The 20,134-nt window shown below is 39.3% G+C and overlaps 2 protein-coding genes across 3 annotated transcripts; both read right to left on the bottom strand.

Annotated features, from left to right (window-relative positions):
* Nucleotides 1-80: 80 nt before the first annotated feature.
* On the bottom strand, nt 81-5,106 carry homeza (homeobox and leucine zipper encoding a). 2 transcript variants are annotated; one of them, XM_080033770.1, is made up of 3 exons: nt 4,712-5,106; nt 3,848-3,935; nt 81-3,459 (listed from the first exon to the last, which is right to left on the bottom strand). In XM_080033770.1, exon 3 carries the CDS (start codon nt 3,430-3,432, stop codon nt 1,432-1,434), a length of 2,001 nt encoding a protein of 666 aa, XP_079889896.1. In that variant the 5' UTR covers nt 3,433-3,459; nt 3,848-3,935; nt 4,712-5,106; the 3' UTR covers nt 81-1,431. The 2 variants fall into 2 exon arrangements, with proteins under 2 accessions (XP_079889896.1, XP_079889897.1); XM_080033771.1 differs by having other exon boundaries at nt 5,014-5,093.
* A 1,646-nt stretch (nt 5,107-6,752) lies between these two features.
* Nucleotides 6,753-11,120, bottom strand: dhrs1 (dehydrogenase/reductase (SDR family) member 1). Its single transcript, XM_080034225.1, has 9 exons — nt 10,983-11,120; nt 9,959-10,107; nt 9,562-9,705; nt 9,300-9,379; nt 8,918-9,050; nt 8,674-8,817; nt 8,519-8,588; nt 7,419-7,499; nt 6,753-7,300 (listed from the first exon to the last, which is right to left on the bottom strand). Exons 2-9 carry the CDS (start codon nt 10,100-10,102, stop codon nt 7,164-7,166), a joined length of 933 nt encoding a protein of 310 aa, XP_079890351.1. The 5' UTR covers nt 10,103-10,107; nt 10,983-11,120; the 3' UTR covers nt 6,753-7,163.
* Nucleotides 11,121-20,134: the final 9,014 nt, after the last annotated feature.

Genomic DNA, 20,134 nt, shown 5'->3' with positions numbered 1-20,134 from the left:
AAAATCTTCTGATCAGTCAGAACTTGTGACAGTGACAAAAGACAAAAAACATTGGTCACACACATGGTTATAAAGGCAAATCCTTTACTGGTTTCCAGTGACACAATTGTGCAAATGAGAATTTTTTTCAAACAGGAAAAAACATTGACAATATCTGCAAAGGAAGACACTAAGTGTTATGGGCATTTCCCAACAACATGTTACATTAACTTTTCATGACTAATATAATGATGCAACATAGTGAAGCACACTGCTTTTATAAACATTTGGGTCATCTAACCTTTAGCAAGACATTTCTAATGAACTAAACTGACTCCATTGAAAGCCCACGTCACCCAGTGTAGGTCCACTAATAAGTACCCTAGAGTATGGATTTAGATGAAGAGATATGAATATTCCACCAGGACTGATGACCTGTATATGTTTGTACTGCAATTCATAATGAATCAACAGAATGGTCTTTTTTCTCTTTGGATTCAAACCCCTTTACTACGTGTGCATAACATGGACCCCCATCAGTTCTAATTTTTCTAGTTTGCCTACTACAAACCATCAAGTCACATCCTACGCCTATTGAGACAATAGACATGTAAAAATACTGACAATGAATGAGTGGAAAACAAAATTGAAGGGAAATTCTGACATCTTTGTGCTGATGGTGTAATTTTTGCATTTGTGTTTATTACTGTGAGGGCTTCACTGTTAAAAGGTTGCAGTTAAGCAAATGAGCTAAGTAATCTAATGTTAGATTACGTTTTTCATATACGAGAACCGGGGAATGTGGACATGAATTCAATTAAGATGAATACTGTCAAGGGATCAAGAAAGACACTGTTTAGTGAGTAATACATCATTTGTAAAATAATTTGATTTAATGAACTTAACGGCAACAGGCTCTAAAACCAAAGTGCAAGATGTCAAATTAAAGTATATATGTCCAGTGTGCTTTTCATGACAAGGAATTATTGGCTGTTAAGGAATGATTAAACAGTGATAAGTCAACAAATTCACCAACATTAACATTTTTCCGGAGCAGATACTTATCTGCTATATAGTTAGGTACCAAAGGTACAACCACTGAATCATAATGCTACGATAGCATACTAAAAAAAGTCTGTAGTAGTAGTGATATCTAAACACAAATAATTAGCTAAACAATATAGTAAACCAGTGTAAAAGTTACTGTCCTATTTACAGCAACACAATAATTCAAGTCCAAATATATTAGGATAAGCAGGCAATGCAGCATATATATATAAAAGAAAGAAAGAAAACCCTCACTTCAGGCTTGTCCTGGGAAGGCTGGATGTTACAAACCTGCCTAAAATAAAGCAATTTAAACCAAAGTAATAACCATGTTTGTTGGTGCAAAGGATGTTTAGGAGCACACCACCAACTTGTATAAATGTTTTGAAGTCTGGTTCCAGTGTCTTAATCAGTGACAACAAGTTCTTGGTCAGTCCCAGCAACAACCTGAGCTTCAAACCAATCTCGCACTTGCTGGTAGCTCATTCTCGATTTCTTGCATAGAGTGTCAAGGTCTTTTTCGTTAAGTGAGCCTGCTGAAAGGTAATATGTTATCAATGGCTGGATATCAGGGGAATCTGTACTCGCTGCATTTGCTTGAGATTTTCGTTTGCGCCCACCCCCAACCCGTGTAGATGTTCCAGAGCCATTTCCGTTAGTTAAACCGCTACCGCTTTGTTGGGCTGCAAGTTCTGCCAAGAACTGGTCACGGACGCCCTTCACCCATCGCAGCTGGCCGTTTTTGACAGCATACCTTGTGTCCCCAAACCACTGAATGACATCTGCACGGGGTAAACCTGTAAGCGTAACCAGTTCTGTGTAATCTTCACTCTTGGGCCACTGGCAGCTTAAGAAATGCTGCTTTAACACATCCAACTGCTCCTTGGTCTTTCTTGGTCGCCCAGCAGGAGTGAGGGCAGGGGATGAGGAAGCCCCTGAAACTCGCAGTGATGTTTGTGAGGGACTGGCTTTGGCTGAGTGGGCTGACTTCTTTGATGTGCTGATGATGCTCTTTGAAAGTGGTTTTATGGGCAAGGCAGCCAGTGGTGGGCTGCCAGAGGGGGAAGAGTAGGGAGAGGATTTTAATATCTCGGATGGTTCCTGTGAAACGTCTGGCTCAATCTTGCAGGTCTTGGTAAGTTGTAAAGGTTGTTCTTCACTTAGTTCCTCATCTTTAAAACTCTCTCCATCACCAGAAAACTCCTCCATGACATCATACCCTTCTACATCAACGACCCTTTCCCCATATGCTTCAAGACTGTTTGACAAAAATGTCTGAAAGAAATGTGAATTTCTTATCCCGTTGCCACGGGCTCCGTCGTGGCCCTTCACCCCATTTAAGTGACCAGTCTTTTGAGTTGTAAGTGGAAGAGGTTGAATTTGTTGATCGTTTTTAACTTCAACTACAGTGTGTTGCGAGTAGCTTTGGGCTGCCGCCAGGCTTCCTCGGCCAACCCTAAGCTGGTACCGGCTGTCACTGAACCATTTGCGAATGTCATTACGGCTCAATCCAGTTTCTTCCTGCAATCGCCTAAGCTCCGTCTCAGCAGGCCAGTTCTCTCTCAGAAAGCTCTTTCGAAGGGCAGCGAGTTGTACTTTAGACTTTTTGTAGCGCCCATGGCGGTGCTGTCGTGAAGATGACTCTGAGAGATCAAGGGAGACATCAGATGTCGTACTTGCTTGTGTGTCTGCTGGTGGATGGTAAAAGTATGAATCCTGAGGAGGGGGAAGGGTGGAACTGAAACATGGGGCAATGGGTTTGGCTGGCTTATAGGAATCTGGTGACTCACACTTTGGTTTCTTCTTTGGGGGGGTGAAGCTGGAGAGAGTACCTTCTACTTCATTGCTACCTTTATCCTCAATAACAAAATCCTCACGACTTGTGCTCTTGCTCTTCAGTTTGGCTTCCTCATTTTTTTCAACGGAGTCATCACAAAGCTCAGGCACTGCCAGCTTCCGCCGTGTCTCCTCTATCTCCTCTGAGGACCAGCTGATTCCATATTTAATTCTCTGCACCATAAACCACACCTTTACTTTGTCCAATGGCAAGGAACATACCCGGGCTAGGTTGCTAACCTCACGGGACGATGGATATGGAAATATGTTAAAGGCTTGGACCAGCTCTGGGATTGTGTCAAGTTCACGGGTTTGATCTGACTGTGTCCATACCAATTTGAGTCCCTCTGACACGAGAGGCAAGCACACAACAGAATTGTGGTTGGTGGTGAAACTAGCCACGCCGCTTGCATTGCTTTCAGCTGAGCTGGCAGAGTGGCACAAATCCTTGGAAGAGCGCTTAGCTTCAAGCTTTCCTTCACATTCTGCCTTAGTTACCGTTCCTTCAAAAGGCTCCTTCATGCTCATGAGTAGTCCATTTCTGCCATTATATTCATTGTAGGTTGCCATCTGGGATATCAAAAAATGCTCTTTCACCTAGAAAAGAAACAAAAACAAGGATTAAGTTGTTGCTGATTATGTTATTTATTTTTTGCTTGTCTCAACCGCCAAATAGATAAGATTGCTGTACGGACGAGGGACATTTTTTCGGAGGAGTACAGATTATGATGTTTTTAAGAACTTTCTGTTCACATTCATTCTCAAAGTCAATTATCTGACAGCTGTTTTCCCCTCCCCCCTACTTTGCCACCCTGATTCAGAACTACCGATGAAACTAGTCATATACTTGGTCCAGACTGTGATCCCCTCCCCCAAAGTTTGGTGACTGACTTTTGTTTTGTGTGAGTGGGGGGATCGGTCGCAAAGGGTGGGAGCATGGGGGAATGGGGATCTAAGAGGAATCCATCAAAGTCTACTTTCTCACCCTTTTCCAGTCCAGCTTTGTTCCACTCCCAAGTTCTCAGTCCCAAAAGTTAAGTGTAGCCTCTTAACAAAGGCAGAAAGAGAGAAACCTGGGAATACAAAAAAATTGTTGCATTAGTCATACTCAGGTCTAAATAAGTAAACTAAAAACTGTATTCATGTATTCAACATTCAGACATACAATAAATAAATACAAATTGTTTGACACACTAAATGTTTTAATTTGGTTTAGAAGCAACAAGTGTTAAGCCAACAATTCAATATTTCACAACGGGAATGTCATTTTGTTAGTTAGAAGTCAAATACAAGGAATTGTGATTCTGATTACTTATTGACCAGTTATTGACACTGCATTCACCACAAATTATGCCAATTGTGATTTAACAGTTTGTAATTTGCCTACATATTGGACAGTGTCTTACATGTCACGGCGTAGGCTACTCTTTATTTGGGGGGAGCTGGAGCTTTATTTGGGACAGCAGGGTTACGTTGAGCATTTTGGGTACGCCATGGCCGACGATAAGGTCGTTTGAGGCACACAAGAAATGTTCAAGTGTACCAAAAACACTAGCAAACACTTATGAAACCACTGTGTTAGTCACTCGTGACACATTAAAATCCCACTGGTATGATATCATATGGTCACCGCCCCAGTGTTCGATGTTTAACTTTAATTCGCAGTAACAGTTTATTCATCGTATCCTTGTTTTAGTGTTACAAGAAAGCTATAAAAGTTGCTCTCTGTGCCAGTTGCAGTAGCAGTCAAGCGTCTCCCCCTTTATGGCGTACTAACTAAAACGCTTCACACTGCACAGGCGCACTTCGCCGCCAGACACGCTAGAGTGAAACATAAAAATAAACTTACCAAAAATACCTAAACAGCGCTTTCTCCTCGATATCCGTGTGAGAAAAAGGAAAATAAAATTAAGTCAGAGTTTCCCCTCCGACTCTGCGCTTTTATGGTCGAAGTTTAGAGGAAGACCAGGGAAACAATACCGTCTGCCTGTTTGTTTGACCCTTGTCTTATTTATCAAGCACCTCGACGGATTACGGTTAGGGTTGAAAGATGCAAAGCGACCCAAGTTAGTCGCCTTTCGTTCGGAGTTTAGTCGTCTGCTAAATCCTGCCTTAAAGAGGCACAAAGCTCTCAATCCGTGGTATTCAGACCTGGATTCGAGTCGCCGTTGCTTCGCCCCCCTCGGTCCATCCGTTGTTGCTTTTGTTCTTAAACTGAGAAGTGTTTTCCCTGTCCGGCCAGATCGAGGCGAGGCGGAGCTGAGGACCAGGAAGCCCACAAGGCCCAACTGACTCTCCCACAGTGACGGCGGGGTGGGTGTGTCAGTCTGGGAGAGCAGGCCATCGATTGGAGGTTGGAGGCGCCTGTATAATAGATCCGTGGCAGTAGGCTAAACATTTTTTTTACGTCAACCACCCGCCAGCCCCCTCCCCCCCAAAAAAAATCATGGACGAAATTATCTGATAGCTATGTTTTACTGACGATTTTCAGAATCGGCAGATTGATGTAAACACGTGCATTCCTCCAATTTCTTCTGTCCCAACGAAACGGAATGAATAACAGGATCTAAACTAGTTGCTACTATTTGGCTACAGGACCCATCACTGTAGCATCCCACAAGAAACCTGGGACCTAGGGATGGGTTTACAACATGTAGGCTAAACCTTTTAGTTGTGAAATACAAACTTAAAGGGACACTGTGTAACATTTTAAGTAATTTATTAACTAAAATCAATATCCTCATTCATAAATATGTCCTCATTGGTGTAAAATCACCTCTGCCAATAATCTGAATTATCCTCCTGAGCGGAGAATGACAAATATTAATAGGCCTATTACATTTTGTACATTGAGAGGGTAAGTCTTATGGAGGCATCCATGTTATTGGAATGTCATCAGGTGCATTGTTTAGAATTTAGAATTGTTCTTGTCGTTGAAGGCCACTGTAGCTTCTGTTATTATTCAAAAGGGGTGGGGTTACCCAGGGAGCCTTGCATTCTAGAACTTTCTTGAAGGGGCACTGTGTAATATGACCTCATCAAAAAAGTTCTAGATTGCAACTCCCTGGGTGCAGTGTGTAATATGACATCACCAAGAAAGTTCTAGAAAGATGGGGTGCCCTTAGCTCAGTTGGTAGGGCGTCCCCCCCATGGGCCTCGGCCAGCAGCGGATCCGGGTTCGATTCCAGCCCGCGGTCGTTCTCTGCATGTCAGTCCCCTCTCTGCCCCATTTCAACTCTGTCTCTACACTATCAATAAAGCATAAAAATACCTTACATTTCTTTTGAGTGAACAAATAAATATGAAAAACACACAATTAAACTATTTCACATTAAACCTCAGTATTTCTAAAACCATTGATGGCCCTGTATCAATTCCCAAAATATTAGCAGAAATACAGACCATATTTAGATGTAGGCCTAGTATACCCAATTCCTACAAATCAGAAGTAGGCTAGTTCACTGTTAGATTTCTTTGTATTGTTAACAAAATGCCTGTGCTGAATTCATATCTTGTTACACAATGTTCCTCGACTGAAAATGAGGCAGCTGTATTCAAATAATTTATATCTACGGCAAGTAGAATTCACTTTTAATGTTAAATATTATGATCTTATAGACAAGATTTAGATATTTATCTGTCTGCAGATATTCCACACCTTTTAAAAATAAAATCAGTTGAGATGCTTTCACTTTGTTATTTCGCGAAAAGGAATGTGAAGTTTTGACACAAATTAACATTTCTTTGTTTAACCAGTAACAACTTAGCCAGTCAATTACAGTAGTAGTGAAGTGGCTATGTGTGTATACATATTTAATACAAATATGACATATAATGCAAGAATAAGTGCAAAAATACACAACCATTGATATCTTTAGAAATGTGTTTTGATTATCTTTATAGTTAATACAGTGATATTTTATAAGACGATGAAAATACATAATGATACATTTTGATATTTTTCTTTCACAAAAAGGGACATATCTGGGTTGTCATGGACAGAAACAGCTCCATCGTGACATTGTGTGGCTTCACCCACAGCAGACATTAGTGTCAAATACTGAAAATGTGTTGGAGCATCCTTCATGTTTACCTCACATTAATTAGGCAGTAATGGATGTATACAGTCAACATCAATACTTTGAAAATTATAATCAGTCTAAATTGTTTGGGTTTGTGTCACTCTTTAGCCATCAGTAATGGATTTTATTTGAAACCAATGTCAGGTCAACTATAGGTTAGGCTAAAATTTAGTCCATGTAGTTGACACATCATCACTTCAGTACGGGTACAGGAAATGCTTAGAACCGGTTATTTGCCAGGGTGAGCACAAAGCGTGGCACGCGTAAGAAGGAAGGGACAACAACTGACATCCAGGAGAGATATGGGACCTGGGTCAGGAGGAATTTAAGGGAAGTGTAATCAGCCACAACGCGTCCTGGAAATAAACACATGGAAAAATATTAGTATAACGTCAATAGTTCTTATCTTAAATCTTCAAATAAATAGATTTATTTTTATTAAGAAATGTATATGACTGTCTGATACAAACTTACCATCAATATCTTGGAACCCATAGCGCCTTGCCAGGTCACACGTCAAGAGTACTTTCCCAGTCAATGACATCAGATTTTTATCTTTTAGACCGAAAAAGAAAAAATATTATTCATAGTTTGCAAATGAACAAAACTTTGAAGGCAAGTTACCATGAACAGCCTGTGCTTATCAAATATACTGTACATCATGTGACAAAATAAAGGAAAATCCTAAATCAATAATTTGAGTACCATAACAAATGCAGATGCTTTTACACAGGTGCACTGCATGGTACATTTAAGCAATTAACATCCCATCATGCTCTGTAACCTTTATACATATGCTAATCTGGCACAGTTGATTCTGATTTTGTATCTAGATGGCAAGAGATAAGGTACTTTGAAAGGCAGGAGCTGGCTAGTGTTTCGATAGGAACATTGATGATACATATGCTGGTGTATTGGAAAGACCAGTAAAAAAGGATCAGAAATTGAGGTCGATAGCACACATTTGATGAGCGTGATGGTCAATGCAGGAAGTGATCAGATTTTCAGCAAGAACAATTCATCGACAATTACATAGACAAGTATGGTTGCAGTGCATAAGAAATATCATAGAAATATCTGTTCTGGCGGCATATGATGGCCTTACAACTTATTAAGACACATTATGTTGGAATTTCCTGTAATGTGTCAGTCATCTGCATGTGAATAGAGGCTGAAATGCTGACATTCATAAAAGCCTTACTAGCTTAATTCAATTCTCCACTTAAAGGCATACAAGGTCATCTCCGGCGAAAGCTTGGCGAACGTTGTTTTTGTTACTAACTGCGTTAATATTTGACTGAGCGTGTGCTCGTCCTGGGCCACTCCCAGAAACGTCAAACTGTGACGTTCTGGCTGTGGTTAGTATGAACATAAACAGCTGCTGGCTCTGAGCTCGGCTTTTTAGATCGCCGTTAGTGCAGCTGCTGCTATGTGCAAATACCCACCTTTTTTGACAGGTAGCAGATCGTAAGTATATTAGTTGATTTTGACAAGAAACATTCTAGATTAGATTAACTATTGTCTTAAACAGTCCGACTGCGGGGTGTATACCATCTCATACGGTAAACTCTTACCTTTTGCCAGGTTGACAATGCACTTCCCACTCGCTTCTGTGGTTTCTCCATTGGCAAATACATCCTTAAACTGAAGAAGAGAAGAGGTAAAGATTCAGGGAAACAATGGAAGTCGCTTCCACAAATAGAGGATTATCTGTTAGATAAGTCTCTACCTTGGAATCCACACCCTGTGGCGTATCTTTCTCTATTACAAGCTGAGAAACCAACTCCGTCTGCACCGCTCCCGGCCACAGGCTGACAGAAGCCACTCCTCTACTTTTCAGCTCAACAGCCATGTCTGCTGCCATCCTGTCACACTTAAATCAAACCACAGAACAAATCAGGTTTTTAGTACTATTAACTTTATATACAGTACACATCCTTATTTTAAAAGAGATTTGGATCTTGTGAACTTACTGCGGCTTTACCAACGCCATATGGTACATTGAAGAGATACCGCAGCCCCCCCATCGATGAAATCATGACTATCAAACCCCGACCTTGAGCCACCATCATCCGGGATGCATGAACCGAAAAGAAATAGTGGCCCCTGCCAGATAAATAAAAATGGAATTAAATCAAAACCTTTCCCCCTCAGTTTAAAAATATCTCAAATAACATGCAAATGAACAAAGATTGAAATAACAGTAAACATATCATGTCCCCAGGATCACACTCCCAGTTTCGTTATGTAATACTTTAGACCTACTAATGACAAAAAATTCTGCTGCACTGAAGACAAAACAAGTTTGCTAGCATTGACTCATCTCTTATCAGACTATGACGAATAAATGCATACCTGAGGCCTGTGTTGTTGATGGAGTCCCACATGGACGGATCATTTTCCCAGAACTTGGTCCCCATACTATCAAAGATAGCCTAAAAAAATAATTTGTACATTATAGGTAAAAAATGTCACACAGCTTATGGATGGTGCTCTTTCTTACCGTTCCGTTCCATTCACACGGCCTTGCTCTACAGTAAGTGTTTCATAGCTAATTCCCGCTTCCAAGTATGCAATACACCAAGTGGTGCTTCATGACAGTGTGGTTATACGCTACCTGTACTCCAGCATAGGCATTGTTAACCAGGATATCCAGCCTGCCATTTTGTTCACGTTTGAGCCGTTCAAACAGTTCTTCGATGTCTTTGTCGTTTGTAGAATCACAGATAACAGGCACACAGTTCCCTCCCCTCTCCTTCACCTGTGTTGAGAACAAACACAAAAGCTGTGAACCATAGGAACAAATCCTGACTCTAACACTAATGCCACAACACCACGCAGCAGAAAAAAACCTATGTGTGATTTTTAGAAGTCATGCTAAAAACATGGACTGGAGGGAGGAACTAGCAGTTTTGGGAAAGATTGCAATTTCAGCGAGAGAGAAGTTAATGGACATTGCCTTTGCTGCCTGGTATACAGTAGCTCTTGTAAGACTTTCAACCTAAAATATTCACCTCTGCAGCCGTTATGTTCAGAGTCTTCTCCTGGCGCCCTGTGATGTAGACGGTGGCTCCTGCCTCAGACAGCTGGAGTGCTATGCCTCTGCCAATACCCCTGGAGGCACCTGTCACTACACACACCCAGCCAGACAAGGACATTTTCTCTGAGGGAGGAAATATCACCACAAACAGTAAACAAAAGGTGCAAATCGCAAACACCAGGCAAACTAAACGTAGCCTACGTTAAGCAGATAGTTGTCTATGTTGGTTAACTGTGGTTAGACTAAAGGTCAACTGGGAGATAAGAAACTAAAAAGATGGCAACAGATTACATTGGCTATAACCACCCTGTGTCCACAGTTCAGTGGGAGTCTAGAGGGGAGTTGTCCTTTCAACTTGCACAACTATTAATGTGCTGCCAATGATTTGACACTATGATAACGAAATCTTACATTATACAGCAGTCATGTGATATTACTTAATAGTGTACACTTTCCCCAAACCTTAATTACTGCAAAAGTGTACTATTCACACTATAAAAAGACAATTGCTGCTTGTGGCAGGAGAGAAATAGAACACAATATCACATATGTTTTCTATTAACTTTTTGGAGTTATAACGCCAGAAACATCCGTCATTCTTATGCAACAAGCTCTTCTTAGCCTACTTAATAATGTTACGTAGCCTAGTCATTTTTTTTCCGTTTTTATGATGCATTGTCTAATTTATTAAAATATCATTTAAAGAGAGCATATTATGGCTTACTTGAGAGTTTCTTTTTAAGAAGAAGTGTTCTTTAAATTCGTTCGGCCAATAATAGGTAGGCCTATCCTATAAAAAAACGTTATACTGGGAAAGGTCAAGTCTAAACTTTAAGACTTTAAGAGAGAATGGCAACTGTATGCCTATATCATATAAATCGTGTGTGTCGGCTATCAGTGGCTTACGTAGCCTGAAAGACTACTATTAAACAAACTAAATGGTAAAAGTAACGGTAAAATCTAGAATTAGCATTAAAAATAACCATAAAATAACCTACCATATGATAAGGAATGCACTGGGTCTGGTTTGTCAAGTCCAAATAGTTATTCGAAGGAAACGTATCGCTATAAATGACAAGGCAGGCGTATGCAGCTGTTGTGATGGTTGTGATACACACCGTGCAGTGTCTCGTCCTACAACAATGTGCGAGCAATGCAATGGTTACAGGATTATGAAGGAGCCCTACCCACCATCGTATCGCGAGAAGACGACACACGGAGCAGAGAGTACCAAGCAAGGGCCGACGCTGAGGGTTCTCTTGTGCTTACTTCCTCATTTGCCACGCTTTTTGTGGTTTCAACCATAGATAGTATAATAAAGGTTTCAACCAGTGTGCACCCAAATAGTAGGCCTAGTTGTTTTCTTTGATCTCGTAGCAAACTATCAATTCTCCTAAAATTAACAAATAAAGAGAAAATGTCTAATGCTTGAGCCACGAGGGCACTTGCTTGTCAGGCTCATAGACATTATAATGTCTATGTCAGGCTAGCCTACTTATTTTTTTTTTTTACAAATTTTAGCATAGCCTAGGTAGCCTAGCATACTCATAGACTGTACCAGGGAACTATCTTGTTGGTGGGTGTTGGAGTTGGTGTCCCGTATTTGGTTTCAATTCCAGCAATTCACACACGATGGCGCCAACGTTTTCCTATAAAGGTGTCGGTCATGAAGCGTATGGATGATAATAATTCTACAAGAATCATGCGCGATATCGATACAATTAATGATAGCCAATTTCATTACCTTCCTACAAGCCTAGGCTACTGCAGACCCGGCATGAATTAATCTTGTTCTGTGCCTTTGACGGTTTAGCCTATTTGTCACAGCAGAAACAGCAGTAGGCCTAGGCCTAGTATAGCACCAAATAGTGTAGGCCTAGTAGCCTATTTTGGCGTGTTTTAAATAGTTTCATTTTTCGTGCGTTTGGTTGTGAAGAGAATAGTTTTGGCTCATCTGCTGCCTATAAGTTACTCTTTAATTGCTGTAATATAACAAGGGAAAGATGCACCATTTCTATTTAGCCTAATACTTTACTGATCAAACATCGTTTGCTGCACTTGCAGTGATTTCACTAGTGGTGACTTGACATGGCTGACACTTATCTAGTGAATCATTTAGTCACTGTGGTGTTAACTAGGCCTACATTACTTCACTTTTTACTGCTCTGGTTATGTTACTACAGTCTGAGTCCCCCCTGCATTCTAAAATAGTTTTTCATGGCTTCCCATCACAAATTGACGTAGACAGAACGTATTTAGTCAATCATTATCAAAAAATTAAGTTCACAGAAAGCTTGCAGCACTAGGAATAGCCTACTGGAAAAAATATTATATTTGTATTATTATTAAATAACCATTTCAAGCCAAACGAAGCAAACAGATTATAATTCCAAATCTACTGTAGATATTATGCAAATATTTTGCATCATGGTGGTCCACATAATGCCGAATATTTGCTTTATATAGAGTTATAAAACACATTCCATCCTGACTTGTCAAACTTTACTTTATTTTCTTTAATTGGTTATCTAATAAGTAACTGTAAATAAAACCCTGTGTGCATGGGCTCTCTCTTACTTATAAACCTGGGATTAGTAACATAATTTTTCAAGGGGAACCAAACATCCCAGTTATAATTTTTTTAATTTCATTACATTTTCACAAGTTGTAGTATCTAGGATATTCTGTTCCTCTCTTATTAATATATAATCGCAGGACAATTGTTGGGGTTAAACTGACTTTCATTGTTTTGGTATATGTTTTACATTGTAGCTGAAATGTAATTATGAAATGTGCCCGATTAAAGACCAGACCTTTGAACTGCAACACATTTATAATGGTTAAAAGAAGTTAAAAAGTGCTTGATATTTAATTCAAAGATCCTCTGCTGCCGAAAAGTCATTGTAATCTTTATTTCACTGTAACCTTGTTAAGAAATGTAATTTTGACGTGAGTCTAAAATTCACAACAACATATTTTCCTCTCTACACCCTAGCAGTATACAGCTAGATGTACTGTATTTGATTTTATATGCTGAGATTTTGAAGTTTCAATCTCTATGATTTCAAAGTGTCCTCCATGAATTCAATCTGTGATTTCTGGTTACTGGAATATTATGAAAGGAGCTCAGATTCAAAAAGCATTAGTCAATCATTGTAAGCACATAAACTTTTACGGGAAACGCCAGGAGATTGTAAACAGGACAGCGAGTAAAGGTGATCGCTGGCCCTTGACAGCTCAAAAGTACAGTCATATGAAAAAGTTTGGGAACCCCTCTCAGCCGGCATTATAATTGACTCTGCTTTCACAAAAAAAATATAAAAGTGGTGTGTCTTTCATTTACCAGGAACAGCTAAGTACTGGGATGTTTTCCAAACAAAGATTTTTTGAAAAGCAGTATTTAGTTTTATGAAATTAAATAAAATGTGAAAAACTGGCTGTGCAAAAATATGGGAACCCTTGTGGTCTTGCTGATTTCAATGCATGTAACAGCATGTAAAACTGAGGACTTTAAACACAAAATTGGTTGGATTATGTTGTTAAGTCTTGAACCTCATATAAAGGTCTGTTTAATCATGATAAAAGGTATTTTAGGTGCCTAAATGCAAGTTCCACTTCTCTTTGACTCTCTGCAGAAGTGAGACAGAATGCGATCATCAAAACAGCTCCCAAAAGATCTTAAAAACAAAGATTATTCATTGTCATGGTTTAGCGGAAGGCTACAAGAAGCTTTTCCAAAGGTTTCAATTGTCAATTTTTACTGTAAGGAACGTTGTCAGGGAATGGAAGGACACAGGCACAGTTGCAGTTAAACCCAGGTCTAGCAGACCAAGAAAAGTACAAGAGTGGCATATGCGGCGGATTGTGAGAATGGTTGCACACAACCCAAAGATCACCTCCAAAGACCTGCAAGAACATCTGGCTGCAGATTGTGTATCTGTACATGGTTCAACAAATCAGTGCAATTTGCACCAAAACATCTGTATGGCCGGGTGATGAGAAGGAAGCCCTTTCTGCGCCCACGCCACAGATACAGTTGCATGGAGTATGCAAAAGCTCATTTAGATAAGCCAGATTCATATTGGAAGAAAATGCTTTGGACTGATGAGACAAAAATTAAGTTATTTGGTCTTTATAAAAAGCAGATGTTTTGGTGCAAATTACGCTGAATTGTTGAACGATGTACAGATACACAATCTGCAGCCAGATGTTCTTGCAGGTCTTTGGAGGTGATCTGTGGGTTGTGTGCAACCATTCTCACAATCCTCCACCTATGCCGCTCCTGTTTTTTTCTTGGTCTGCCATGCCTGGGTTTAACTGCCACTATGCCTTTGTCCTTCCATTTCCTGGCAACGTTCCCTACAGTCGAAATTGACAATTGAAACCTTTGGGAAAGCTTCTTGTAGCCTTCCCCTAAACCATGACAATGAACAATCTTTGTTTTTCAGATCTTTTGGGAGCTGTTTTGATGATCCCATTCTGTCTCACTTCAGCAGAGAGTCAAAGAGAAGTGCAACTTGCATTTAGGCACCTAAAATACATTTTCTCATGATTAAACATACATTTCTATGAGGTTCAAGGCTTAACAACATAATCCAACCAACTTTGTGTTTAAAGTCATCAGTTTTACATGCTGTTACATGCATTGAAATCAGCAAGATCACAAGGGTTCCCATATTTTTGCACAGCCAGTTTTTAACATTTTATTTAATTTCATAAAACTAAATACTGCTTTTCAAAAAAATCTTTGTTTGGAAAACATCCCAGTACTTAGCTGTTCCTGGTAAATTAAAGACATACCACTTTTATATTTTTTTTGTGAAAGTAGAGTCAATTATAATGCCAGCTGAGAGGGGTTCCCAAACTTTTTCATATGACTGTATGTATTTGTTTTAGGGTGTGCAAATATAAGCCATGGCAAGAGTTTTCTAGAGAAAAATGTATGTGAAGCTCACAAGATCTGAACAAGGCTCAATTGTTTCCTTCCTGTGTCTCTTTCTTGCCTTTGAAAGAACGGAAAATTACAGTGTTTGAAATTATTCAAAAAACTACAATTAAGAAAAGACTGCTCAAAGTCATAGGCCTACATAATGTATCTCAGTGACCACGGACAGTAACCAGAAACACATCGGAGGCATTGTGGCTACATGTCAAGTAGTGTATACAGATTGTCAGGTCCACCACAGGAGCAAAAATAACAGATTATTCTTATTCACCCACATGTGTGTTGCCCAATATACAAACAATCCCTCAAAATCCTTACAATCATTAACAGTGTAAAAAGCTGCGTTTGTCCATTTCAACTTGTAGAATTTATCATCATAACATCAAGACTTTTCCCCAATTGATTTGGACACCCCATGCACTAACCCTAACCTTTACCTTAACCCATTTGCAGAAAATTGTTATCACTAGGGTGTTTGCAGTCTATCAGGAAATTTTACAGATTTAATTTAAATAGTCTGTTTTGATTTTGCCAGCTAATGCCAGTTATTACACAAGATTTTCAATGATTTCACCATCTTACTCTTGAATTTATTGAGGTTATCTTTTCCCCCATCATGGACAGATTAGCATCAGATGTGACTATAGATAGATAGACTGGATGGTGTAATGGCACTCATGTAGCAATTCATTCTGAATATTGTAAACCTGAACCACGACGATTAGTATTCATCAGTCTTAGGGTTGCAAAGGGGTGGAAAGTTTCCACGGGAACTTTCACTCGGGGATTTTGGGAATATTCAAAATAGAGAATTATAGAAATTAACTAAATGGCCGTAATTTAAACAATTTTTTTTTCATATCCAAACATAAATCTAAACATTTAAACACTATGTTGGGTCATAGGCAGACATCCATGCAAAATAATCCAATAAAAAAAAACATTACATTTGAACAGATTTATTTGTAAGTAGAACTTTATCAAGTTTTGATTATTTTATGAACAATCAACAATTTCACTGAAAATAAAAAGATGAATGTTGTGCTAAATATAACACATCTTTCTGACCCCACCCATTCAATAAATAAAGTAAACTGTGATGGAGGAATGCACAGTGCATGTAGGGGGCGTGGCCTCAGTACCCCTGCAGTAAGATGTGTGCTATGTGCAACTTGCCAAGTGTACTTGCATGAATTCTGATTGTTTTAGTCAAGATTATGCTCAAATATATTTTCCCCAACTATATTTATAATCACTGTTTAAGCCTCTGTAAACCTGGTCTAGTAAAAATCAACATATGATATCAAGTTGGGTGTCTCAATAAGCTTTTAAAAAAATCTGATTTGAAATTAGATGTTCATAAATATTATAAAACGTATTTGAAAACACTGCTTTTTACTGTCTAAAACGTTTGCTAGGACTGACATTACAGAGTTAGAAGGATTAGGTGCATTTGGGTTGCTTTCAATTTGGTAAATTCCCGTTTATTCCTGTTAATTCCCAAAATTCCCGTTAATTCCCATGGAAAGTTTCCAACTTTGAAAGTTCCCGGAATTTTGCCACCCTAATCAGTCTCCTGGCTGGTATGGTTTGAGCCACACATCTACATGTTGGCCTGCTGGTACTCTGACCTTGACTTCTCTTTTTGCTGAGAATAAATAAAAAAAAAGATCTGCAATAGGTCTACTACTAAAAACCAAGGCCAACAAACTTTTTTTCCTTGTAGATTTGGTACATGTGTCAAACGTAACTATTAGCTTAAGGGCAGTCATTGGTTGTTCCACCTTGTCAAACACCACCCACTGACATCGATCATTGGGAGGTGCATAAAAAGCGTTAGCACAGCTGATAGAAGTGGAAAGCGTCTAGACAGAGAGCAGCCATGGCTGGAAGTTCTCACTTCATTTGGATTCCCCTCCTTCTCTTCTGTGTCTTTCAAGCTTCAGACCACAGACATGGTAAGGGACACTTTTCCATCTGTATTACATTCAGTGGAAGTGAGCAGGAAAATAAAATAAATTAATAAATAATAATAATACATAAATAATACTAAACATCTCACATTGTTAATGTTGAATCGCCTGCTTTTCCTCAGTCGATTCAAGTCTTAGAGGAAATGCAGAATTGCAACGCGTCATTTCAAACCTCCCAGTGAGTCCCCGAAACTATGACTTATCAAGTGAGATAAACTCATTTACAGATCAATTTATTTCAGCAATCTTTATAATCTTTCTTCTACCCTCTTAACTTCAGATAACCCTCCCAGAAGGAATTGATCCCAATAATGTAAATGTAACGGTATGTAACGAATACTGTTGAATTTTTTATTTTATTTTTATCCACCTTTTTGTACGTATTTTAAACTATGCAATGTTTTTTCCCCCTCACAGACAGTTATCATCAAAACTTGTATCGGTGAGTTTTTTTTTAAAAACTTAAAACAACATGTGTTTGTTCATTAATGTTGTGAGTAATCAACAATGATATGTTACAGTAATTAGGATGTAGCTGCTGTATGTCATTGGTTTAACATCGGGTGTTGGTAACAGTAAAAATTCCCATTACAAATGCACACAATGGTGTGGGTTGCTGTAGGGGACAGACTATAACACTATATTGTTACATACCCTCTCTGTGATCCTGCTGAGATAACGTTTGACACAGCTGACGTGCCTTTTCAGGTTTTGAGGAAGGACTGACCAAGCTTCAAATGCAGCTTCGGCAGGCAACTTACCGCAACTTCCAACTAGGTGAGTGTTGGTCCTGTTAGAGAGCTGAGGTATATCACTCAACCGGACTGCTGTGGCTCTGACAGTAACCTGTTCTCTTTCTGACAGATAGTGAAGCCTTCGAGTTGAGGAGGGACTCCCGAAAACTGAAACGGCAGCTTGCCACATGCAGTTCCACAGCCTCATTCTGTAAGCTTTTGATTGAAAATGTCCAGCCACAGACAGACATGTTTAGATTGCACACTTTGAGCGACAAAAATCCATGTCTGACTCTTTTTACCTCTTGGCAGCTTATCAAATCAAGTTACGCAACGAAATGTACCGCCTCCTGGAGACATTTGATAGTGACAGCTTTCTGAGTAAGTTGAGCTGCCTGACAAAGTTAAACCTCTCATATTTTATATTTCTAATCATGTGCTTTTGGTTGATTGTAATATAAAGCAATTGTTTTATTCTAGTTCTGAAAATTATCGCACTCACCAGCGAGGTGAACACGGCACAGAAGAAGGTCTACTATGCTGCTAATTCTACCGTAACTGCTACTGAACTTTTAGGTGAGCAATGTTTTATTCCACTGCATCTGCTGGCTGAGGTGTATAGCACTGTACTCTTCTGTTACTCTCAATGCAATAGACACCAATATTATCTTTGTCTGCACATATTTAATCTTCTGTTGGGAGCAACTGTGAGAGTGACTTCATTGGCACCATGTAAAAGGTCTTTGAAATGAAAGGTTTTCATATATGAACTTTTGTCCCCCAGTGCTGCAGAGAGAGCTGCAGGAGAAGATCAATGAACTGAATCTGATGACTCAGCAGATTGAAAGAAGCCACAGAAACCCATCACTAAGTAGGTTGGCAAGTTATCAAGACATCTGTAGATCAGCTGTAAGGAGTGGGGAAGTTTCAAGGACTTCCATTGAGGATGCTGATCCGCTCTGATTTGTACAAACCTAATATTCAAGCAATACAGTAGTAGACATACTGATTTGTGTGTGTGTGTGTGTGTGTGTGTGTGTGTGTGTGTGTGTGTGTGTGTGTGTGTGTGTGTGTGTGTGTGTGTGTGTGTGTGTGTGTTTGTTCAGTTCTTCAGTTCATCTCACTGCAACATCAGATCTGGGATTTGGAGCAGGCAGACTTAAGAGGAGGAGAAAATCATCTTCAGTATAACAGGAACATTCTGGGTAAACTGCTGCCCACATGACTGAAGTACTTGATTTTACCCTATGGAGATCACCTGTCATATTATGGACATGTCCCTTTTAGACAAGAAATAATATTACATCTACTCCTAATAAACAATTGAATTCATAAATGAACTGCATCATAGCTCAATTGAACACACTGGGGGTGTTTGCTGCTACAGCCTTTCATGGTATAGCCACTAGCTTATCTGGCTAACAAACCTTAGGTAAATATTGATGTATAATGCACATTAGTCTCATTACTATTACAATATCTAATTTTAAATTTTTGAAATAATGATATAGTTTAACATTTTAGCAAATTGAGTTAGCTAAAATGTGTTGTTTATGTAGTAGACAGTTTCTAATCATTGTGCAATATCTCGCAATTGCCTTGTGGATGCCCCCCCCCCCCCCAAAAAAAAAAAGTTACGTAATCCGTCTGTTTTGTTTGGCAGGAATTCACCTTTTAGAGTTTGTTATCTGTTTTTTTCTTGCTTAACACTTTTACCAGTTCTACAAATGGAATTGGACAATACGATCAGGGAGCTGCAAAGCAGAGGAGATGCAGACTCTGAAAGTCAGTACATTTCGCCGCATCAGTCTACTATATATTTCCTTACTACTGAACAATGTTAAACAGCCGTTCTCTGTTGGTCCTCCAGTGCTGGCGCTGATTTCTGTGCACAGTAAAATAACAACGATGCAGAGGATCGTCAGTAGCCATCGTGAGAGAAACATGACTTATGCTACTGGTGAGTCCCTGCACTTTGCCACTTGTAGATCCTGTATAATCCTCTTTCTGTGTGACATTCCTTATGATACTAATGTTTCTTTTTTAGATTACCAGGGGCAATTGACAACCGATTCCCAAATTAGAGGTGAATGACCCTGCAGCTCAATGTGACAAGTTGAAAGTGTACTGAACTGAAATGATATACTGTACTATTATCAAATCTTGAAGTTACCTTGAACATTAAAGTCACAAAGGTATGAATTGTTTGTTTTTTCATCACATCCTAGAGATACAAGTCATTCTGGCAGAGGACATAAAAAAGCAAGAAATCTTAAAGAAACGACTGGATACAGCCCAGGGACAGCTGAGTGAGTATGAAGTCCATCAATGAGTTACAAATATAGCTTGAATTTAGTCTTTAGTTTCTTTGAGATGTCGTTTTATCCATATACATATACTGTATATCATCTAGAAAAGTCAAACACTGAAGCATTTCCTATTCTTTTGACCAGTCATAAAAGTTATCAACATGTTGAAAGAGGTGAGGGAGGTCGATG

Source organism: Ammodytes marinus, assembly GCF_949987685.1.
Source record: "Ammodytes marinus genome assembly, chromosome: 9".
Taxonomy (NCBI): Eukaryota; Metazoa; Chordata; class Actinopteri; order Uranoscopiformes; family Ammodytidae; genus Ammodytes; species Ammodytes marinus.
Note: the sequence above shows the minus strand (reverse complement) of the source record. Positions and strands in the feature narration are given on the sequence as shown.